The 25,696-nt window shown below is 34.3% G+C and overlaps 2 protein-coding genes across 2 annotated transcripts; both read left to right on the top strand.

Moving 5' to 3' along the window:
* The first annotated feature begins 11,458 nt into the window (after positions 1–11,458).
* On the top strand, positions 11,459–13,558 carry LOC145168601 (protein LOWER TEMPERATURE 1-like). The gene is made up of 6 exons (XM_079087377.1): positions 11,459–11,673; positions 12,314–12,359; positions 12,761–12,881; positions 12,994–13,070; positions 13,153–13,259; positions 13,328–13,558. Exons 1-6 carry the CDS (start codon positions 11,566–11,568, stop codon positions 13,364–13,366), a joined length of 498 nt encoding a protein of 165 aa, XP_078943503.1. The 5' UTR covers positions 11,459–11,565; the 3' UTR covers positions 13,367–13,558.
* Positions 13,559–20,356: 6,798 nt separating this feature from the next.
* Positions 20,357–21,808, top strand: LOC145107700 (large ribosomal subunit protein uL22y-like). Its single transcript, XM_079044641.1, has 7 exons — positions 20,357–20,472; positions 20,600–20,636; positions 20,790–20,830; positions 20,958–21,188; positions 21,287–21,389; positions 21,476–21,543; positions 21,633–21,808. The coding sequence occupies exons 1-7, from the start codon at positions 20,470–20,472 to the stop codon at positions 21,675–21,677; spliced, it is 528 nt and encodes a 175-aa protein (XP_078900767.1). The 5' UTR covers positions 20,357–20,469; the 3' UTR covers positions 21,678–21,808.
* Positions 21,809–25,696: the final 3,888 nt, after the last annotated feature.

Below are 25,696 nucleotides of genomic sequence, written 5' to 3'. Positions count from 1 at the left end.
ATCTCCCATATAGTGGTCCTTAAATAACCCGCTATATGACTTAGGAAGTGATTGAAGAACCAAGTCAACAACCAACTTCCTTCAAACAACGACACCCAACATTCCCAGCCTGTCAATGTGTGACTTCATCTCCAAGATATGTGCACACACAGACCTTCCTTCTTGGTGTTTGCTAGCCAATAGGGTTTGAGTGACCTTGAACTTTTCAAGTCTTTGAACTTGTGGGTTAGGGAGAATTATTGGAGGAGGTGGAGGAAGAGAAGTATGATTTCCATCTCCACGATCCAATCGTGGGACATCATCTTCATGAGGAAAGCTTTTTCCATAAGATTCGGGAAGACCATAGTTGTCATAACTAGACATGTACAAGGGAGAAATTCAAGTTAGTTGATTTAAGTCCTTAACATAACACCCAAATGAAATATTAAGGCTAGGACCCAACACAATATTTTACAATTCGGAAGAGGGATGTCGAAATCCAATTGCAAAATATTTGAAGGTAGGTAAATGAAGATTTACCAATTTCCACCATGAAAAATGAAAATGAACTTTAGGTTTTAAATGAATTGAAATTTCTAGATCCTTTAAGATTCATTGAACTTTTCAATGGCATGTTTAATCTCGATTATGCCCTTCAAGTTTGTGACTGGGATACCGAGGATCACAAACAAGGTGTGAATAACCATGCAAATTAGTTTGGTACTCTCGATGTCATTTATCACCTAATCAATGTGTCGGTTAACCAGACACGCTCCATTGATCTATGACAAACATCGAGATACCCTTTGCCACCCTTGTTAGTCCAAGTTAGTGTGCCGGTTAACCACACATGCTCCACTAACGACTTGGCAAGGTGCAAAGTGCAATTTAATGGATTAGCACCAAATTTACATTTTTCCTAAGTAACTAAGATTGGGAATTTATAAGTGTTTAGTTACTTGGTATTTTCATTATACTTTTAATGAGAATTAATGTCCTATCCTACCCGTTCGGCTAACGACCCTCCACCAGTCAAGGAAGCGGTGGGTGAGAGTGAACACCCATTAAACTGCCATTTTTTAGGCAGTAACCTTATACCCCCTTATAGACCAGCTTTGTGAATGAGGCCTACTAATGGTAAGACTGACTTGTCTTATACATATATATACTAATTAAACTTTTAATATTATAAAGTATAAGGGTATATTTTAAACTTTTAAAATACTAGATGGTTTAATCTATTAATAAATTATACTCTTAATTTAATTAAACTTAAACCATGTCGTTATGAATTTATTAATCTCTTTTAATTAACCCCTTTAATTAATTTAATAAAGTTCATAAGGTGTAATTTGAACTATCCAAAAACTTGAAGGTTCTAAATATATAAATTCACAATTAAAACTATTTAATTAATTTTTTAATTTATGAACCCAAGAGTTACACCTTTTAATTACAAGAGTTTCAAAATTTGAGACTTTTCAAATACCAAAACTTGAGGTCAAGTTTTGTAACTCTTGAAAGCTTTTGGTTTTCCATAACATATGAGTTAATATGATTTTTATGAAAAAACATTTTCATGTTCCATAACTTGAGGACAAGTTATGGAGTTGTTTAAAAGCATTTAGATCAATATTTTATACTAATAAAATTACCATATAATTTATCATTGATCTATTCTAACTCATAAGGCTAGATAATACCAAGTCAACAATTTGCAAATAAACTGGCATATCATATAAACTAACACTAAACTTGAAATTTTGACGATTATCTTTCATTTGGATGAGGCTAATTATTTTCATAACATAAAAAAACGAATTTTTATCAAGAAAACAATCCATAGTTAATTACCCAAATCCAAATTATGCCAAGAAAACCGAAATCTGCCATCTGATGCTTCACCACGTCGTGGTAAATATTGCCACATCGTGGTGGGCATGCAGAAACGAAAATGGCAGATTTTCCAGCTTTGAAAATAACACAATGCAACAATATAACAGAAAATTGCCCTAGGCTCTGATACCACTGTTGGGTTTTTGTATACTACAACATCCTATGGTGCACATACAACCTTAAATGTTTTGGAACTATGTTTTCTCTAATTATACATGCAATATTGTTTCCAAAGCATAAAGCCTACAACTAGCATACAATTGACATAATCAACATAAAAGTGAGTTATAGAATTACCTCTTTGTTGTAGCTTGTGGTTTAGGCCTTTAAGAACTTAGCACCCTAAATATGATGCCTCAAACGGTTCACAACACACCCTTGGACAATGGAGAACTTGAGAGTGAGGTTTCTAGTTTCAAAATCGGCTCCTATGAACTCCAAGAACATGTCTAACCGGTTTTAGGGTATGAGAAACATATATATATATATAATGTAGGATTCCAAAGGTCATGGGTAAACCCTAATCCATACACATGGGTTTATGATCCATGGTTCATGTGGGCTAACTCTTTATGAATACTTACATAAACTTAGTCCAACATGGATCAATAGCCCAATCCATATGTTTCACTAATTATCATAATTAGTCCCCATTAATTTAATTAGTCTCTTTTGATCACTAAATTAATTCCAAATTAATTCTTGATCAATACTAATTAAATTATATGATTTCATATTAATATATTAGAACTTATAATATATTAATAAATCGTAAATAACCTCTTCTCAAAAGTCCATCCTGTCAAATTGTCCTGGTGATATGCACCCGAAATGGACCACGCTACTCTCGGGTCAAGTACATACCAATTATAGTTATGGGCTTAGACACCTAATCCAATAGCTGCATGGCGGATTGTGATTAGTTGACACCATTTATGGGCCTATGGGCCAATAGGCTTGGCCCATTAGGGTTTTAGGTCTGATCCCTCAAGTATAAACAGGGATGCATGCTAGGTCATTTTGTATCTTGAATTCTAGAGTGATAGGCGAATCTCTGTGTAATTGTACTTGTAACCTCTGTTTGAGAGCTCCGAAATAAAAAATACTCCCCTCCTGCCCGTGGACGTAAGTCACCTTGACCGAACCACATAAATAATGTGTCTTGTGCACTTATAGTTTTGCTTGTTATTAGTTTTTTCTTCCTAACAAGTGGTATCAGAGCCGCGGTTTGTATTCATGTGATTAAAGATGTCTACTCACAAGTTTGATTTGGAGAAATTCAATGGTTCAAATGACTTCGCATTGTGGAAGGTGAAGATGAAGGATCTTCTGGTTCAACAAGGATGTGCAGCGGTACTAGATGGAGAGGCAACATCGCCTGAAGACATGGCAGTTGAAAAGAAGGTGGACATTCTGACGAAGGCACATAGTACCATTCTGTTGAACTTAACAGATGAAGTACTGAGGGAGGTCATGGATCAAACAACTGCTTCTGGGCTCTGGGATAAACTTTATGACAAGTACCAGAATAACTCACTTAGAAATAGGTTGTATCAGAAGCAAAGGTTGTACACTCTCAGAATGTCTGAAAGTACCCAAGTGAAAGATCATATGGATAACTTCAATCGCATCATCTTGGATCTACAAGGGGTCAATGTGAAGATTGAAGATGAGGACTAGGCGCTCATTCTCTTATGTTCTCTTCCAAACTCATATGAGAATTTCGTTGATACCATGCTCCATGGTAGGACAACGATCTCTGTGAATGATGTGAAGAACTCTCTGATGTCCAAGGAACTGAAAAGAAAAGTTTCAGTTAGAGAGGAGGTGTCTAGTTCCGGTTTGTTCGCAGGGAGAGGAAGGACAGAAGAGAGGAAAAGGGGAAGCAGAGGGAGATCACGTTCAAAATCAAAGTTTAAAGGTTCATCGAACGCGAAATGTTATAACGGTAAGGAGAAGGGACACTTCAAGTGAAATTATCAACAACTGAAGAATGGGAAGTTCAAGAGTGAATCAAGCAACAATAATACTGCTTTTGTGGTTTAGGAAAGTTCAGATGAAGGGGACGATGGTGATGTACTAACTTTTAGTACATTAAGTTTTGTTGATGCTTGGGTCTTGGATTCTGTAGCATCCTATCACATGACATATAATCGTGACTGGTTCGACTCCTTCAAAGAGTGGGATGGCACAGTCAAGATGGGTGATGATTGGGTGAGCAGTATCAAAGGTAATGGCACAGTGCAGATCAAGATGTACGATGGCATGGTCAGGAAGTTAGATTGTTGGTAGGTTCCAGAACTTTGGAAGAATTTAATTTCTCTTTACATATTGGCTAAGGATGGTATGAGGTACGTTGGTGAAGGTGATTAGGTCAAAGTGACCAAAGGTTCTCTTGTTATAATGAAAGGGAAGATGAATCGTGGTGGGATCTATATCCTAGAAGGCAGTACGGTTATGGGAATGGTGGCTATCTCTCAATCCTTGAATGAAGGTGATGACAAGACAGAGTTGTGGCATCGTAGGTTGGGGCACATGAGTGAGAAGGGCATGTCAATTCTAAGTAAACAAGGAGTGCTTGGTGGAGAGGCTACTGGAAATATAAATTTTTGTGAAGCTTGTGCCAATGTAAAGCATCGCAAAGTGAAGTTCGGTACCAGTCAACACACAAGAAAGGAAATCCTAGAGTATGTTAACTCAGATATATGGGGTCCTGCACCAATGAATCCTCGAGGAGGATGCTCATACTTTGTGACGTTTATTGATGATTATTCAATGAAGGTTTGGTTGTACTTTATGAAGACCAAAGATGAGAAGTGTAACATCCCAAAAATCACAACAATTTTAAACTTTTTAAAACAACCCCAAATTATAGAATGTTTACAAAATCATTGTTTTCAAAGTATTGTTCCATATCAGAGTATCCCATAGATCAAAAGTACATAAAACAAAGGATGTGTACCGTCAATCCTGGCCTTCTCGCGATCATCAAAAGTACCAGAAACAATAACTAAAAACCGTAAGCCAAATCTTAGTGAGTTCCCCCAATGTACCAACACATAAACAAATAACATATACAACAACATGTCGGGTCCAATCAACCATCGGGTTAGAATACCCCAGGCCCAGTCACCTTCCGGGTCCAGTCATCCTCAGGATGGAATACCCTAGGTGGAATGCCAATATACAATGGGTCCAATCAACCATCGGGTTGGAATACCCCAGGCCCAGTTAACCATAGGGTTGGAATGCCAATATACAACAGATCCAATCATCCTCGGGATGGAATACCTTGGGCCCAATCAACCATCGGATTGGAATGCCCCCGGTCTGTTGGCCCACGCACATAGCAGTAAATCCTCAACACCAACCAAAATATGTGCACATATAATAGATAAACATATAATCAGTCATCAGACGATCAAGCAGATCTACAGATCACTAAGCATAACATCATCCTATATACCAGGATACAGATCTAACATATCACTACAACACGATAACATACTATCACATAACAGGATATCTAATCCAATGGGTCAGCCTTGGTGCCTTCGAACCGTAAGTACAGTGAGGAAAACTCACCTCACAGTCTGGACAAAAGCTGATGAGGTCTCGACTCCGAATCTCAGCTCTAACCGTCACCTATCCAACCATGAGACCAATTCTCAACACAATCCAAAATACTTAGAATATCCTTAAGTCAAAATTGGTCAACCTTGGTCAAAGTCAAAGTCAAAGTCAACGGTACTTAAAGACCACATCCAACCTCACATCGTGGCCAGGCATTGGTCACGTTGTGACAACGAACTCGGTCCGATTCCCACTCGACTTGATCCAACCTAGTCAACTCAGTAAAAGAAACCACCTGAACTGGCATCACGACGTGAGCACCCATTCTCACATCGTGAGTTCTAAGGATTCTAATAGAAGACAAGGATTATTCGAATCTCACATCATGAAATCTTGCATCTCATGTTGTGAGCGATGTCTAAGGCTAAGGGTCACCATTTTAAATCCTTATTTCATTAAGTCCTCGAGTCTACTTCATCCAAAAGTTAAAGGGGACCCCTAAGGTCCATAAAAATGTTTCCTTTATGGCCATGCATGCACCAAGAATGATCCATCCACTTTCTAGGTCAAAAGTGGAGAAATGAGCTTCAATCTTTCATACATGCCTCAAATCCATACCAACTTTCAGATCTGAACAATATTATGATCTAGGGACTCATAGAATCCATAAAGCTGCCAACTTTATGGATTTACTTCACTCAAGCATGCAATAGCATAAATAAAATAGACAAAACTCAAGATCTATCCATAATAAGCAATAAAGTTGGAGCCTTTGATACTTACAAAGGTCCAAAGGCAACAAAAGATGATGATGATGATCCTTTGACCACTCCACTACTAGAGTACTTCTTTCTTCTTCTTCTTCTCTTCTTCTTCAATATAGAAATTCACCCAAATGACAAAGGATCTTTAGGAGGAATAAGATTTGGGTTTCTAGAAGTTTATAGAGTGAGAGAGGCTGGGGGTGGGCAACCCTAGCCCTCTCATTCCCTTAAATACCGAAAACTTAGGGGTTTGATCGTCAGCCGCTCTCACGTCGTGAGCATTAGACTGCTCACGTCGTGAGCCTTAAAATGATGCACGAGTCCAAATCACTCCTCACGACGTGAGCAAGCATTCCTCACGTCGTGATAACGGCCAATACTGAAACTTTTAACTTCATAGTAATAATAATGTGCACCTAATCCGAGTGTTACAAGGTGTTTGGGAAGTTCAAGGAGTGGAAGACCATGGTTGAGAAAAAGATTGGAAAACAGGTCAAGACTCTGAGGACTGACAATGGGTTGGAGTTCTGAATGCTCCATTTGATAATTTCTGCAAGGCAGAAGGTATAGTGAGGCACCGCACTGTACGACACACGCCACAACAAAATGGAGTGGAAGAATGGATGAACCAAACACTCATGCAGCGTGCAAGGTGCATGCGAATATTTGCTAACTTATCTAATCAATTATGGGTGGAAGTAGTTAACACTGCTTGCTATCTGGTGAACAGGTCACCATCAACTACAATAAACTTAAAGACTCCTCAAGAGGTATGGTCCAGGAAACCCTCTGACTATTCTGGTTTACATATATTTAGATGCCCCGCATATTCTCGTGTGAATGATGGTAAACTTGAGCCAAGGGCAATGAAGTGCATATTTCTAGGATATGCGATAGGAGTAAAATATTATCGACTGTGGTGTACAGAAGAAAGAAAAAAATCCTAAATTTATCATGAGCAGAGATGTAACCTTTGATTAATCTGGCATGGGTAACCATGGAGAAAGTGATACAAGTCAAGCAGGGAACAAAGATCTCCGCCACAGTCTCAGTAGTCTGGCGAAGGTCCTGGAACTCCCTTGCCAACTGTTTCACCTCAATAGCCAGTGCAAACTCCCTCTGGAATCTCTGAACAAAATCCTCCCAGGTCATCACCGCCACTGCTGCTGCCTCCACGGCTCGGGTAACCTCCTCCCACCAGTCCCGTGCTCTGTCCCTCAGTAGGTAGGATGCAAATCCCACCTTTTCCCCCTCAGGGAAAAATCTCATCCGCTGAGCATTCTCCATGTCAGTGATATAGCGACGACTACCGATGGGGTCCTTAGCCCCAAAGAACTCACGAGCTCCACAAGCCTTGAACTCCCGAAATGAGGGAGTTCGAGCTCCGATCTGGCCCGCAGCAATCTCGACTCGAAAGGACCTGAACCTATCATCCATCAACTTCATAATCCCCTCCTTGATTGTATCAAACAACACAAGGGTAGCATCCAAGATACCATGAGTAGCCTCGGCCGAAATGAACACGCGCAACCTCTCATCAATTGGCTCAGCACCGGATCCCGAGCTTGAACCGGAACCGGAACCTGAACCAGAACCTGAACCTCCTCAAGTAGTCATCACCATCCTCAAATTGAAACACAACATAAAACAATCACAAAGGATTCGAGGGGACTCCTCTACACATGCCTTCTTAGAGTTTCCAAAGTTACACTAGTCTTAGGTACAGGTTCCGTGCTTCTAGTAGTACGGGACCATTACTACCTTTCACACCTACTTGTACCTTCCTCCAGATAATTCCTGATTCCTCTTAGTCATCACACCAAACCATAAACCGATCCTATGTTATACCGCATACATATCCTAGACTCTACTAGGAATTCCCAACCCTCACCACTTGCGATACCAAGAACCTCGATCAACATCGCCGGTTGCCTTATGCATGCAAGTTATACACAAAGTAGGATCACATAGACTGTCAAATGATGATTCTACCCTAAATCCACAACCAAACAAGGATCAGGAAATGAGGCAAAATCGATCATTCTAGGGCTATAAAATCCTAATCGTATACAACTTTGAAAGCATACACTTAACAAATAACTGAGCCGGTATTAATTCCAAATAATACATAACATCAAGTTCCATTAGGTTATAAGGCATCATGCAAATCAGGAAATTCTATCATATGATTCCTGAAGGTATCCTTAGACCTACTCTATCATACAATTCTCATATCAAGCATACTACTCATAAAACATAAGTTGGGTAATTTGGGAACCAGTTACTTGAGCTCGGCCGATCGCACACATCGCACCCTTTTTTTCTTAAATAAAGCCCCTTTTTAAAGATTTAAATTCATTCTTATTTGAGAAAAACTATCATTTCCTCAGTTTGAGTTCTGACACACCCGAGAGTATGCATGAATCCCTCGAACCAAGGCTCTGATACCAACTAGTAACGACCCAAAAACAGTACTAAATTTTTTCATTTAAAAACCATTAGTTTTCATTCATTGATTGTATCAAAAGCCATCATTCATTACAATATTCCAAAACATCAGAGTACAAATACATCAAGTGCGGAAATCATGCGGGGAGGATGTTGTGACATCACGTCGGTCCCTTCCCTTTTGAGCTGGAAGTACCTGAAACCATAAACATAAACTGTAAGCATAAAGCTTAGTGAGCTTCCCAAATTACCACATACAACATATGTATCATATAATAGCACGTGGTTGTGTCAGGTCCGTATCAACCCCCGGGTCCATATCAACCCAAAATAACAACATATAGTTGTGTCGGGTTCGTATCAACCCCAAGTACGTAATAACTTCGAGCCCATATAGCTCAATACATAAATCATGCAAGCACGTGAACATAATCATATAATAGAATAGCACGTGAACATAATCATATAATAGAATATAGTTCTACTCATACAATACAGTGGGTCGGCCTTGGTGTCTTCGGCCCATTTAAGGTGGTTATAAGACTCACCTCATAGACAGGCGAAAAGCTGAACTGACACGCTGCTCCGAAACCCACAATACCGTTCACCTTTACGAACAACAGTAATCAAAACTCAAACTACCATTCAAATACCTAAAATACCCCTAGGTCAAACCCTAATCAAAATCCAAGTCAAAGTCAACCGAGTCAACCGGGTTGACCCAGTCAGTACGCGGGGCGTACCTCGCAGTTAACCGAGGATCGAGACGTTGACCTCGTATGCTCAGCGTACCCTTCGGTATGCCCTGCGTACCCTTCTGCTTGCAACCTCCTAAATAAGTGCTTAATCCCTTAAGCACCTATGTCCAAACTTCAGATCTAAGTCACAAAAGATGTTCTAAACCATAAAGTTTCCAACTTTATGGTCTAGCATGGCTATTAAGTCCTTAACTCCAAAAACCCTAGTCTTTTAACCCATTAAGACCATCTAGCACTTGCATGGAGGGAAACTAGTGGCCAAGAACCCAACTTTATGACTTAACACCCCTTAAAACCTATAAAATGACAACTCAAATGCCTTGGAGTACCTTCTACTCACAAAGACCAAGTTTGGGACCAGAAAGGAAACAACTTGAGCAAAAGCTAGATCCATGAGATTTCTACATCAAGTTTGAAACTTTTTACTTCCACAAGGTGCACAAGGGGGACAAGATGTTGGATCCAAAGCCTTGAGTGAAGCACCACCACTTCAATGCTCTTCCTTCTACTCCAAATGACACCAAAAATGTCTCAACAAGCTTCACAGTGCACAAACACTCTTTAGGGTTTCGAAATGAGGAGGGAAGCTGAGGATAAGAAGGTGGATGAGGCCATAAATGAGTTTAAATAGGGTCCAAACCCTAAAATGTAGGGTTTGGACCTTGGCTGCGTACGCCCTGCGTACCTGCATACGCGCAACGTTCTAAGGCGTCCGGAGTACGCCCTGCGTACGAGGGTGTACGCCCCCGCATACTCCAGAGAACTTCAGATTTACCAATTTGCCACTGGGGACTATACTTGCAAATTTAACATAACTCAAGGGTTAAATGAATACCTGAATTCTAGGTGTTAAATTTTCATTATGAATGTTACCATTTGAGCATAATACTTTCATTAGAGTAGTAATTGCATAACCTTAAATTCCATTTCTGTAATATACTTTCATTGTGAATGTTACCATTAGAGCAAAATGTACTTTCATTTGTGCAGTAATTACATAACCTTATTTCATTTCTACAATTTATCATAACATTACATTAGTTGTAAAATCTACTTTCATTGTAAATGTTCTCATTTGAGCAATGTACTTTACCCTTAATACCCTTACCATTAACATGTAAACAACATTGTCGGGCAAACAATTGCAACAAATACATAGGAATTGATTACCATTAATACATTACAAAGAAGTAACAATTCTTGATTACCCTTAATACATTGCTAATACATGAAAAAATCTTCATTACCCTTCATGCATTACCCTTAACATATTACAAATACACGTAAATTACATCTTAGTAACCACTATTACTACCATCGCCATTGCAACCCTATGATTACTTATACCAATGTCTTGATCTGTTGTATGTGACACATATCCCTTTTCCCACCTACTTCTTCATTGACTCATTCGAAAAATCACAGTTGCCTCCTTCCACCTACAACAAACAAAAAATATGGGAGAAATGTTAACTCTATAGGCAGTCCCAAATACAAAAATAATTAGGTTTTTACCTGATAATTAGGGAAGCCTCAGAAAACATTTCCAGGGTTATTTGGTGTTCGTGAGATTGAGATACCACAAACATCACCACAACCGTATGCAATTATCTTTTTGTTCCTCCATCTTGAACCACCATTGAAATTAGATCTTGCTGAGGAAGTTGTCATTTTACCGTTGAAGAAGGGAGAAGGTGTGTGACTAACTCTTGGGGACGAAGGCTTATAATGGAGAGGTGTGGTTTCTTGGTTTCCGGATCGGATTAATGAGGGTAAGTGGCATCCACCTGACCTTGGTAATAGTAGGGAAACCGGTGAAAAGTTATAAACAAAAAAAGTAGAGCAAATACGAGACATTAATCAACCTAAAAAACGAATTTGAACAAAACCGACAAAAAATTATAAACTTAAAATTTTTTACGACATTTGCCCGAAAATATATCAAAATTATTTTTTTCTAGACAAATAATATTGTTTGTACATTTTGCACGGATAATAATAAACAACGTGTATTTTGCTCTTACAAATCACAATAATTACGTGGATTTGTTTCACTTCCCCTTTTCTCCCATAAACTTTTCCCACCGTCGACCTTTGAGAATATTTGCTTCTTCAAAAAATTTGTAAAAGGGATTTTGTTAGGCACCATGGATGCTTCTGCAACACCGTCGAAGAACCCTAAAGGGTCATTCAAGCTCCTTGCTGATCTTCCCTCCAAAGGCCTTTTCTCATCCACTATCGTTTCTTCCAATTTGGTAAGTCTCTCTAAACCCTGGATTTTTAATTGTTAATCGTTGGTTTTGGTGTTTATGATTGATGTGATTCCTGATTGTAGCAATTTCACTGATTGTTCATCAGTGTTAAACTCGATTACAAGAGAATAAATAATTGTAGGGCACACGAACTCCTGTTCTGATCAGAATCGACTGTTATGATTGTAGTTGTGAACTCATTTTCCCGTACACTTTAGACGTTTCTTATCAAGTTCTTAAATTTTTTAAAGTTCATATGCTTGTTAAGTTCTTGCATTCGCATATATCTGGCTGATTGTAATTCGCACAATACTCTCATGTCATGGGGTTTGATATGCTAGTGATATTGCATATTTGCATATTCCAAGAAATACAAACTATATAAATTGTTTGGTCTTCTCACTCAAGATTATTTCTATCAATTAATAACCTAGCGTCAGTTTCTTGATGAACATGATAAAGAAAATTAGATTCAGGATCTGCATTGCCAAAACATGAAGATTACTAATCCATCAAGAGATATTACAAAATCTGGTGTTAAGAATATGCCCAAACATGGAATGTATTATGCTATTTTTCAGTATCAACATCTGTCCCTTTTTTTTCCATGAGTTCATGTTAACATTCTAATGCCTCTATGCAGGGTGGAATGCATGTCTATATCACTGATCGTGATACATCACCTCCAGGTATTTTCCAAAAGTTTATCCTTACAACATGTAAATTAATTGATGATTAAATATCACCAATTATACCGAATCACATGTCTCAATTGTAATTTATGTAGTCCACTTTTTAATGATAATGATTTGTAATATCCTTTAAGATCCATGCCTAATAACCATGGTTATTAAAATGGCATGTTTTGACTTTTGATTTGATTTGGTTCATTAAGGAAATCATGTTGGTGTATTCTTTTTTAGGGAAATCTAATAGCATTTATCACAAAAAACATTATGATATGAGTTGAACAATAAGATTAAGGACATTTGTCCAAATGACATTAGCACAACTTCTCGGTGTTATTGAATATTATTCTATTTGTCATCATTTAAGGAAATTTGACAAAGATTTATTTTTCTTTATCCAGAAAACCAGCTAATAAATACCGATCAAATGAACATACTTATTAGATCTCTTTTGCTTAAGCAACAACAAAAGGCTGAATCAAGTGCAAAAGGTGCAAGTGGAAAAGAAAGCTCAAGAAAGCGGTATATAATTCTTCTTTTTTTTTTAAGCTTGATTCCTGCTTTCATTGTTTTTAATTTTTGAATATTTTGTATTTGGTTTTTTTTTTATTTTTTTTTATTTTATTTTATCTAGGGCTTTAGAAAGAGGTGTGGATTGTAGGGCGACAACAAAAAGAGGTGCTTCCAATGCCCAACATGGTTCCCAGCCAGGTGAGCTCACTATTTTGTTTTGTGGGTCCCACTCATATATCTAATTAAAGATTTTTGCACATGATATTGATATGATGTATAGAGGGATCAAGATCACTTTCACATCTACCTGAAAATCTTCAAAGTTTAACTGTAGAGAGAATCCGTGCACTTTTAAAGGAAAGAGGACTTTCTCTAAAAGGAAAGAAGGCAAGTAGTAACTTTTTGCATTACTGAATTCAAAACATGTTTTTTTTATAATCTTTAATTATTGGCAGGATGAACTGATTATGCGGTTGAGGTCTGCAACTGGTTGAGTAAGCTCCATGACTTTGAGCTTAGAGTGGTTAGTTGTACATGTAGATCTCTTATTGAAGAAATTAGGTTTTTAGTATGTAGCAAGTGAAAATGTAATACTCTCTTTATGTTTCTTTATTACATTTTAGATGTTTGTTGGTTTGTGTGAAAACGGTTTTAAATGCAAGAAATGAGAATGTAAATTAATAGTATTCTTTATAGCGCCTTACTTTCATTTTATTTCTTATTGAAGCATTGTGCTTTTAGTTTCTTTTCTTATTATAGCAGTGATAATGGTTATGTATTTGGATGACATGACATAGCTATAATTGGGTAGATTTTTAAAGTAAAATGTTTAATTACAAAAACATCAAAGTATGATACTATAATGGTTCGAATAAACTACAAATTTCTATCTTTAGACTATTAATTGATATGTAAAATGGTTCCAGGGATAGAAATACATTCCAACACTATCTTTTTACATCGGTTTTGTTACAATTAATCACCTGGGAATCACTTGTTAAAAGGGACATCCAAATATCCAGTAAATTGATTATTAAAAATTTATTATGTGGTCCAGAATAATATACATTGAAAACTGATTATGTTCGACTTAAAATTACAATAGTCAATATTCATGTAGAAACACATGTCAAAACAACACCCTCTTACTTTCTTTAATACGGTTAATATCACTATCTAGCCTAAAATTATCATGTTTTTACTCGTTTGGTCTAATCGTTTTTTTTGACCTTTAAATTTCAAACAATGGAGAAACTTTTTGAAAGGAGACCTATTTTGACCTTTAATTTCAAACAATTTGATTTTACATGTTCAAACCGTTTGTACTATTTAATGTTTGTATTTTTATTTTTTTTTAAATTCTCGTTAATTTTGAGCAATACCATGGTGGAGTTGTTTTCATAACTACAGGTTACCCATATCAAATTAGAGATAGACAAGTTTTGCATGTGATGAAGATTGGTTTATATGTGCAAATCCTGTTAAAAAAAGGAGTGGGTAAACTATAGTTGAAGGGTATTATAGTCAAATTAAAGTTATCATATTAAAGTTGTTATCATAGCTTTTGTCCCTGTTTAGCTGGTTTTGTTTGCCTTGATATCAAGATTGAAGGGTATTTATCATCATATTGAAGGGTATTATAGTCAAATTAAAGTTGTTATCATAGCTTTTGTCCCTGTTTAGCTGATTTTGTTTGAAGACCAATCTCATCGTCGGCATGAAGGGTATTAATATTATAGCGTAAAGGTCTAACTATAATGACAATTTAGTTCGTTCTTTTTACCTGTGTTTTGTTTGCCTTAATATCAAGAACCTGAGCCTAAAAAGACATTATGTAATAACAGGTCTGGCATGATAGAAAATGTGAACTTGTTTTCAGTTGATCGAGAAGTTACTAGGATAGTTTGTAACTTTGGGATTGGGGTGTTACAAATTAAGAATGAAATAAATCATATTTTTATTTATTTGTGCATCATAGAAACAGTCATTCCCAACTTAGATGTATGATCTTGTTGACATGTATGCTAAATGTTTATTTTTGAAAAACATTATAGAGAAGTTGTTTTTATTTTATTTTTTCAATTTAAAATGATTTATGTTTAATTTGGATATTTTATGACATTTTCTATTTTTTATAACTATTCAATAACTTTATTCATATATTTTACCAAACAAATACATTGTATTCGGCACAAAATATAACCGAAGGGTATGATGGTCATTTTTATCATTCAGAACAGTTAGTCAGACACATAATCAAACAACATGGATTCAGTCAGACTTCAGACCCAGTCAGACCTCTAACTCAGTCAGATCCGACCCAATCGTCAACTATCAAACAACCTCTAAGTTTCCATTTTTTTTTTTACTTCCTTTCACCGGTTTACCTTGGTGAGTTGGCAAAGTTGGTTATCGATGTGGCCAAAAAATAGACCGTGTGATTACCAACTTGTTTTTAACATATATGCTACATTTTATAATTGAGCCCTAAACGCTCTTGCCAAGTGTCTTCGTCCCTCCCTCTCAAGCCCTAAAGAAACTCACAGTCGAAGTTTCAACCTCAAAGCAATGTTGTCGACTTCATACCACTCTAGCCTAATAAAGAGCTACAATCGAATGGAAGATGTTAGTGTGGTAAGCCATTGTGCGCAAGTTGGAATGTTGGAGGTGATGTCTTTTTTGGTTAATGAAGCTAGAAAAATCATTGATGATAACATGTTGCTAGGAGGTCACATTGCTACTAGATGGAATATGTTCTTGTCTAGAAAAATGATTATTTTTTTTATTGGATGTGTCAGTTGAATAAACTCCCATCTTGTATTAATTTGGAAGCTAAATGTATCGATAAGCCTTTGGTTCTTTGCTCATCATGCTTTTTACGTTGTGAAGAGTCTTCACATTTTTATTTCTTGTGATTTAGCATCAACTTTAAATGTTTTTTTTAAGAAAGTGGTGTGATCTAAATACTCTGAATTTTACAGCCGTGTTTGATGTTGTGTAATGGATTGATACTATTCATCTGTCTATTTCTAGATGTCTGGGGTTGGTGGTGATTGTAATTACTATGTGGTTGGTTATTTGGAATTTTAGAATGGTACCATTTTTTATGATCATAGTTTGAAAATGGATGCTTTGAAGAATTTGATAGGAGAGCATTCATTTTTTTTGTGTATAGGAATAGGAACCTTAATGTTACTTGGGTTGAGTGGCTTCTAAACCTTATCATGTATATTCATTTGTAATCCCTTTGTTGGCATTTTGTTAACGTGTTAATATATAATCATTCAGTTGTTCAAAAAAAAGTATGGAGCTGGAACGTAACTTTGACCTTGGCTTCGGTATCACCTGAAACAATCTCGGTTGGAGACCCGAGAAAACACTAAAGTTAGTCTTTCATACGTGAATGTGTCTAAGAATCAATGTAAGAGTACTAGGGTTTGTGTATCCTCTCATGTGCATCGTACACCTATGCTATTTATAAGGCATGGAACAATACATACATTGTGAATCGGGACCAAGACTTTTGACAACGTATGTGTTTTTTTTTTCAAATAAAGATAACGATCTTGATGACACAGTGCAAAATATATGGATAAATACTTACAACATGTACTATATCCATTTACTAAGTGGGTTGAGGGTTGGAATGCATTTCAACAAGTTTATGAACCCCTTCATTTCATTCAAAATTAGTTGGTTGTACATCATGCTTTAAAACTTATACTAAATTGTGTTTGTGTGTTTGTACATCATGCTTTGAAACTTATACTAAATTGTGTTTGTGAATTAGTTTTCTATGTTTTTAATGTTTTTATTAATTAGTTTTGAATGATTTTAATTAGTGTGTATTTATTTTAAAATTAAAAATTGAGTTGGTTTAATGGATTGGGAAAAAGAGTTTCCATGTGTTTTGAGTTGGAAAAGATGGAAGAGATATAAGAGAAAAAAGTTGATGCGGAGGTGGATTGATAGGATTGGAAGGGAAAGACTCTCTCCACCCTAAGGCTTGGTGGTGCACCTCCATAACACTAGACCTTCAAGTGGTCTCCTCTTACATGCTTTTTCATCACCCATCTACATATAAAACTAGGCGAATGCCCGCGCGTTGCGTGGGATATAAAAAAATATTTTATATTAAAAATAACTAAATCATTGTTATTAACAATTAAATAATAATTTCATAAAAAATATAAAAAATGATTTTTAGTATTGTTATTATGTTGAACTATATTTATAAGAGATAAGGTTGGAACTTGAAGTTGTTTTGCATATACAAAGTTATATGATTAAAATAGAAAAAAAAAATTAAAAATAAATAAATCGTTATTGTTATCTAATAAATAATAATTTCATATTAAATTAAAACGTTTATATTAAATATTATCATTATGTAGAAAATACGATAATAGAGACATCTTTTTATCTATCTTAAATTTTATCATTTTGTACAACATATGATAATAGAGACAACTTTTTATCTTAAATAGTAAAAAAAATGTTTTGTATCATAAATATTACCATAATTATGTAAAACATATGATAATAGTGACGTCTTTTATAAGGTTAAAACTTTAAATTGTATTACATACAGGGTTGTAAAACTTGGCTAACACAACCAAATACTCGGCATGTTACTTAAACTCGGCCTCAAATGGAAGCGAGTTTGCCTAACTCAGCCATAAGACACTCAGATCCTTATTAAACTCGATCCAAATCAAAAAGATACAGTCCAAAATCATTTTCGAAATTCTTAAATTTAATTGGTCACTTGTCGACAAAGACAATCTCACCAAAGAATACACTCAACGTCCTACAAAGTTAGATGCAAGGAAGATCTCATGGCTTAGTCCCTTTAAAATATTTCACAACCTTTCCTATTTATAGAGGAGAATACATTCTCTTGTTTACTCTCACGATCAATGTGGGATGAAGACATTTTATTAAACTCATTTTTTTATTTGCCAATAATTTCATTTTGTTAAATAAAATATTAAATAATAAAAATAAAACGTTATCCAGAAAATTTATTGTTCAATAGTTCCATTTTTCAGTAATCTCGTAAGTTGCTATAAAAAATCAAGTTTTTATTGAATAACTTTTTGTTAAATCCTAAAATCATAAATTCAGTTAGGTACTTAATATAGAAAGTTTGTTTATATGTATTTTCATGATTCAAAATGTCATTATAAAATGAATTCATTTATAAAATATAATCGAGTATATACTTCGTGTTTTTGAATCAAAGTGATTTTTCAAACAATTATAATTTTATGTTTAGGTAGATTTTTTTATATTTATATAACATTATGTAACTTATAATATTATTATAAACAATTTGAATAATCATGAGAGTTTCAAATGTATGTGGTGAAAGGAAAATGCTTCATTTATCGGTCCAAATTGATCAAACTCGGACTGATTCAGCTTAATATACCAAACTACATAATGTTTTTTCTATTGAAACCCGGTTTGTATATATTTTGTGTTTTTTAATCAAATTTATTTTTCAAACAATTATAATTTTATGTTTAGGTAACTTATTTATAATATTATTAGAAACAATTTGAAAAATCATGGGAGTTTCAAATGTATGTGCTGAAAGGAAAATGCTTCCTTTATCGGTCCAAATTGATCAAACTCAGACCGATTCAACTCAATATACCAAACTACATAATGGTTTTTCAACCGAAACTCTGTTTGAACCTAAAAAAATCTTGTTCAAAACCATTTTCGGGATTCTAAAACTTAAATGGACAGTTGCCAATAAAGACAATCTCACCAAAGAATACCATCAACATCCTAAAAAGGTAGGCATAAGGAAGTTCTCATGGTTTGATCCCTTTGAAACATTTCACAACCTTTCCTATTTATAGAAGAGGAAACGTTCTCTTGTTTACTCTCAACATCGATGTGGGATGAAGACATTGTAATAAAACACGCTTTCTTGTTAATAAAACATTATTCAACTTATTTAGTAAAACACCATTTCTCTTGTTTACCCTTTCTTTATTGTTCAATAGTTCCATTTTTCTATAATCTCGTAAGTTGCTATCCAAAAAAGTAAGTTTTTATTGAATAACTTTTTGTTCAATTCTAAAATCATAAATTCAGTTAGGTACTTAATATAGAAAATTTGTTTATATGTATTTTCAAGATTCAAAAGTTCATTATAAAAAGAATTCATTTATAAAATATAATCTGCGTATATATTTCGTGCTTTTGATCAAATCGAATTTTCAAACAATTATAATTTTATGTTTAGGTAGATGTTTTTTTTATATTTATATAACATTATGTAACTTTTTTAAAATATCATTGGAAACAATTTGAAAAATAATGAGAGTTTCAAATGTATGTAGTGAAAGGAAAATGCTTCTTTTATGGTCCAAATAGATCGAACTCGGACCGTAACAACTAAATATACCAAACTGAATATTTTTTTTTCTAGTGAAACCCGGTTTATATATATTTCGTGCTTTTGAATCAAAGTGATTTTTCAAACATTTATAATTTTAGGTTTAGGTAGATGCTTTTTTATATTTATATAAAATTATGTAACTTATTTATAATATTATTAGAAATAATTTGAAAAATCATGGGAGTTTCAAATGTTTGTTGTGAAAGGAAAATGATTCCTTTATCGGTCCAAATTGATCCAGCTCCGGTTCAACTCAATATACCCAACTACATAATTTTTTTTCTAACTGAAACACGGTTTAAACCTGAAAAAATTTGGTTCAAAACCATTTTTAGAAATCTAAAAGTTAACTGGACACTTGCCAATATAGACAATCTCACCAAATAATACCTTCAAAATCCTACAAAGGTAGGCATGAGGAAGTTCTCATGGTTTGGTCCCTTTGAAACATTTCACAACCTTTCCTATTTATAGAAGAGGAAACATTCTCTTGTTACTCTCACCATCGATGTGGGATGAAGACATTGAATAAAATACCCTTTCTTGTTTATAGAACATTATTTAACTTATTTATAATATTATTGTAAAGAAATTGAAAAGTCATGAGAGTTTCAAATGAATGTGGTGAAAGGAAGTTAAAAAAAGGGTTTCAAATGCATGAGATTCAAGAAAAATGCTAGCTTTATAAGTATGTATGTATGATATTTATAATCTCTTGATACCTGGAACCTAATGTCATCTTGGGATACTCAGGTGTAATATACTTGTACCCTGCTCGTGTTTCGAGATATTGAAATGAAATAACTCCTTATTAATAAAGCATTAACTTTACATTAAAAATTAATAATTTTAGTTATAAAAATTTTAGCCATAAATTCTTATTGTTACAATTTTCAAAAGACCATGTCTGTTTTCATCCGATCTATATGGCATATGCACTTCTATATTGGTGGAAAAGATTATCACAAAAACATAAAAAAATATAGTTAGAAACCCTAGACCCTATATTGGTGGAAAAGATTAAAACAAATTGGGCCACATTGTATACGGCCCAACCCAAATCAGGAAGACACAGAACTCGTTATAGTTAGAAACCCTAGACCCTCCATTTGATTCTTTCTCGGGGTGGCCTTCGCAGAACACACTAAATTTTTATCGGCGACGCCTGCAGCAGCAGCAATGGTAAGTTTTCGCCGCCTGTTTTACTGAAACCATGCGTTCACAGGCACCGGCGAACGTATACACATCTCTTACGATCGAGTTTTTCTATATCGATGTGCTAATTTCTTATTGTCGGCGATGATCTCAGGTGAAGTACTCGAAGGAACCAGAAAACCCCACCAAATGTAAGTCTTTGAGTTATGTTTTGATTCTGGAAAATAAAACCTATCTACTACTTAAGATTCGTAGTTTCAATAGATGTTTAGAACTCAAAGTTTGATTTTAGGTGTCTATACTTACACTAATTGGATTGTGGTTTTGTTGATTATATTCATCAGCTTGCAAGGCCAGGGGATCTGATCTCAGGTGCCATTTCAAGGTAACATTTCCTTCAATTCCTCAACACAACGTTATTTTCTCAACTTTAACCAATGAAATTTTACTGTAATCGTACTACTTGTTCGGATTGTTAACCTAATTAGCTTTTTTTTCACTGAATGTTTCAGAACACTCGTGAAACAGCACATGCTATCCGAAAGCTGCCTTTATTGAAGGCGAAGAGATACTTGGAAGATGTTTTGGTCCATAAACAAGCCATTCCATTTACTCGTTTTTGCCGTGGAGTTGGACGAACTGCACAAGCCAAGAATCGTCATTCCAATGGACAAGGACGTTGGCCTGCTAAATCTGCAAAGTTCATTCTCGATCTTCTAAAGAACGCCGAGAGTAATGCAGAGGTAAACAATCACTAACGCTTCATCAACATCCATATTAACATAATATTTTCTTAAATTCTAACCTATAAAGTTTTATTCTGTTTAAAAACTGGTTTTAGGTGAAAGGATTGGATGTCGATGCTCTTCACATCTCCCATATCCAGGTCAACCAAGCCCAAAAACAGAGGCGTCGGACATACCGTGCTCATGGAAGAATCAATCGTGAGTCACCCACTTTATATGTTTATTAGAATATTTGGGTTTAATCGAGTGATGAATGATAATGGAAACCTGTGTTTTCTGTTCAGCTTACATGTCTTCTCCTTGCCATATTGAATTGACCTTGTCTGAAAAAGAGGAGCCTGTTAAAAAGGAGGTGGGTTGTTTGGTCTTTTTACTAATCTTTGATTGTGGACATTTTTTTTTGTTTTGTTTTTTTTTTTGCTAACTATGAATATGTTGCAGCCTGAGACTCAGTTGGCACCAAGAACCAAGAAGAACCAAGCTTAAGTGAAGTTGAGTGGTAGAAAGGATTCAGTTTTTGATATCTGAAAACTCTGTTTCTGTTTTTAAAGATTTGTTATGCTCTATTATTATGAGGTGATGTTTTTTGCTTTATGAAATTAAAACTTTTTGGTTGAGTGTTTATGATCTTTTTGTGGCTGTTTGAGCTCAAAGCTGCAAACCTCCTCATCACTACTCTTTTGTGTAAGCAACACATTATGACGACATATCTGTGTTTGTGACAAGAGAAGAACTCTTGTCATGTGCTTTTTTTGGTACTATGAAGAATTTTGAAGCACTTGCAAAGCATAGAGAATAATCCATCTCATTTTTTAGTATTTGCAATTTCTTCTATCATTGCACTTGCAACTTTATTTCTTGCTATCACATATCTTGTACACATGTGAATCGCCTTTATGTGCCCTGATCTTATCAGGGTAGATAGATAGCGCTACAATAGCTTCGAATCAATTGTGTCTAACCTACTATGCTCCAATTCATTGACAGACCCCCATTGAACGGTTGACTTCACGGATGACAAACAACTTACAATCTTTAAAGTGCTCCTCTTAGATCCCAATTAGCAAGCTTAATCGAATGATATGACCTTCATTCCTTGGACAAACATCATCACTGGAGATATCATGCAACATTCTCATCTTGCGGTATTATAGCATTATATTATGTACTAGGTGTGAAACCCGTGTACTACATGGGTTGATTAAAAAAAATTATATTTGAAGATATAAACTTTAAATATTTTTTTTAAAGAAGACATTAAATATCAAAGTGTAAACATTAAGTATTTTTTGAAATAAAATTTCAAAATATATATACAAACAAAATGATGAATAAATAAATAATTCAATTTATATTAATAAAACAAATTACAGAAAATTAGTTATATTTTGACCATGTAACATTTTTTTTAGTTTGTCAATAAAATGCAACAAAATTTGATTATTTTTTTTTATACATACCATTTTGCCTAAAATGACAATGTACTTTAAAATAATATATATTGAAGGAAACATATTAAAATTTGAAAATATAAGGAAACAAATTAATGACACATTAATTACTTTCTATAACCTAAAAATTAGATAGTTAATTAAGAAAAAAATCAAAAATTACCACAAAATGACAAGTGGAAATTAATTTCTAAGAATTAACCACAAAATTACATGTGTCCAAATGCGTAAGAAGTTAACAAGTGGCAAAAAGTTCTTTATTTATTATGGAGGATTCCGTGCTGATCGTTTTAATGTCCCAACGTCCTTTAAGGACCCCAAAAGCATGTTCTATGTCTTTTCTTGCTGATTCATTTAACCTTTTCTTTTGTCTTCGGTTAGTGGATGTGGATATGACTTCATAAATACAACCCAAGCTGGATATATTTCTTTCACGGGATAAGTAACATGCTTGTAATGTTCGTTGTTTAGGTTAATGAACACTTGAGTGTTGTTCCATAATATTTATCGTCAAACAATGGTGATTGGAAGAGGATCTTCAAATCATTGTTCAAACCGGCTACACATAGAATGCATGTTAAAACCATAAATCTTGTGATGCTATTATTTCTAGTATCATCGTTGGATAATCATAATCATGATCACCCCTCATGTATTGTTGGATAATTCTAGTTAATGTCACCAAGCATTTCAGGGAATCCATGTCTGGGCTTCACACAAAAGTTGAAAGTTAGTGGATGTTGGACGGTGCAAATACCCAACCTTATAAAGTTGGACAACATCATAGCAGAAGTTTAGAAGACTTTCACATGAAGTTCTTTCTGACATATTCAGATACTCATTTAACGAGTCTAGGTTAGCAGAAGTTTTGAAGACTTTCACGTGAAGTTCTTTTGGACATTATCAAATACACATCTAACAATTGGGGTTGCTTCTGTATGCTATTTGACGTATTGTTGAGGTGCATTTTTGCAACGTACTGCTTCTCTGATATGTATCCCATGTTTGAAAAAAAGGACAATTCATCTTCAGGGCGCCAACAATACACCTAAACAAATCTTTGATTATTCGGATTGTAGAGAGAAAATAAATATAATTGAAGAAAATTTGAATGAAATTGAAGGTGTGATTGTTTTTGAAGTTAAAGATGGTTATTTATATTGTTATTTTTTTTTAATTGTTGACCAATCACCCATCAACATAACAAAAAAAAAAAAAAAAAAAAGAGAAAAAAAGGGGGGGGGGGGAGAAGATATCAAAGACATACATTATTGAAAATAACGATTATATGTAATTTGTCATTATGTAAAAGTGTCGGTAACATTTATAAGTGTGTAATATTATTATATATGTGACATAAAGTCTTATGTAAAGTAATGATGGATTGTTTGAGTATGATATGATTATATTGGATATGTTTGGATAGAGTTCTGCTATTCAGAAATAGAAAATTTATTTCAACAGAAGAAGATTGAGAACAACTCAAATCTATATCACAAATCACTCTGCTTTATTCACTAAGGGCAAAGCCCTTTATATAGGCTTCAAAGAGCCGTTTACACACGAGATCTTTACATTATTGCAATCGTTTGATTGCAAGAAGACAAACTACTTTATATAAGACTTTATGTCACATATATAATAATACTACACACTTATAAATGTTACCGACACTTTTACATAATGGATACTATCATTAAGAAATAAAAGTAATCTAACAATTGAAAATATCTTGAGACATATTTATGGTATTAAGTCTTCTTACGATAAATATTTTAATTGTTGATAACTTTTTTAAATATGAATATTTAGAAACAATGGTTATTTATTATTATGTTTATGATGCTGCATATATTCTTATTAACGATAGATTGAATATGCAAACTAATAATAAGAATAATAAGAACGTTACTTAGCTCTGATACCAAATTGAAATACACATTTATAAACATGCTCTGATACCAAATTAAAATACACATTTATAACGATTATATGTAATTTGTCATTATGTAAAAGTGTCGGTAACATTTATAAGTGTGTAGTATTATTATATATGTGACATAAAGTCTTATATAAAGTAGTTTGTCTTATTGCAATCAAACGATTGCAATAATGTAAAGATCTCGTGTGTAAACGGCTCTTTGGAGCCTATATAAAGGGCTTTGCCCTTAGTGAATAAAGCAGAGTGATTTGTGATATAGATTTGAGTTGTAAGAACACAACGGGTTTAGGAACTACCCTAACACCATTTGCAAGGTATCAATATCTCAACAGGTTCGCACCTTTGAGGTACCGGTAGCACCACCGGCCATCTGCCAGAACTCGCATCCCGTACGGTCTAACCCTTAATAAGAGAGCTTACCATTTTGTGACTAAATTGTGGCATGTTTGGTATGATGAAATTGAATCACATCCATAAAATAATAATAATAAATATTTTATTGTTATGTTTCGTTTAGTTAAGAAAATAGTAGAATAAATCTACGATATTAGAAACCCACATAAAGACAAATGATATTTTTTTAGTAAAATATCAATCAACTCCCAAAATTACAATACAAAAATATTGCTAGATATCCATGAAAAATGAAGACAATAATTTATTTGAAATTGAAAATCTTAAAAACGGTATCATTATTGAAAAGTTAAAATTTTATGAATAAAAAGTAACTTACAATTAAAATATATTATTACATTTGATTCATCAAAGAATGAAAAAGAAAACCCCTCCGAATTTCATTATTACATGACAAATATGACCTTTTATCCATTTTCATTTTCCTTCTTATTCCACTTTTATTTGTTTGTTGCACATACTATCTCTAATGTTTGGAATTTCATCTAAAAACTCCTTTTTAATTTATTGACTTCTTGAAAAATCAATAAGTTAAAAAAAATGTTTGAATACTTAATAAGGACTTTTAAAATAACTTTTGGTTTAGCATTTGAAAATGAGTTTTGAAGAAGTTACAAATCTTGAAATGACTTATAACTTATTAGAATAAAAACCAAACAAAACTTAATAAGTTAACCAAACATTTTTGTAACATATTG

The sequence above is a fragment of the Lactuca virosa genome, chromosome 4 (assembly GCF_052849685.1).
Source record: "Lactuca virosa cultivar CGN04683 chromosome 4, Lactuca_virosa_CGN04683_v6, whole genome shotgun sequence".
Lineage (NCBI taxonomy): Eukaryota > Viridiplantae > Streptophyta > Magnoliopsida > Asterales > Asteraceae > Lactuca > Lactuca virosa.
This window is presented reverse-complemented; position numbering and strand designations above follow the sequence as displayed.

Coding starts and splice junctions, on each gene's coding strand:
- LOC145107700 (XM_079044641.1), top strand. Junction 21,189..21,286: donor ACGCCGAGAGTAATGCAGAG/GTAAACAATCAC, acceptor AACTGGTTTTAG/GTGAAAGGATTGGATGTCGA. Junction 21,544..21,632: donor AGGAGCCTGTTAAAAAGGAG/GTGGGTTGTTTG, acceptor AATATGTTGCAG/CCTGAGACTCAGTTGGCACC.
- LOC145168601 (XM_079087377.1), top strand. CDS start 11,566: ATGGATGCTTCTGCAACACCGTCGAAGAACCCTAAAGGGTCATTCAAG. Junction 11,674..12,313: donor CTATCGTTTCTTCCAATTTG/GTAAGTCTCTCT, acceptor GCCTCTATGCAG/GGTGGAATGCATGTCTATAT. Junction 13,071..13,152: donor CCAACATGGTTCCCAGCCAG/GTGAGCTCACTA, acceptor TATGATGTATAG/AGGGATCAAGATCACTTTCA.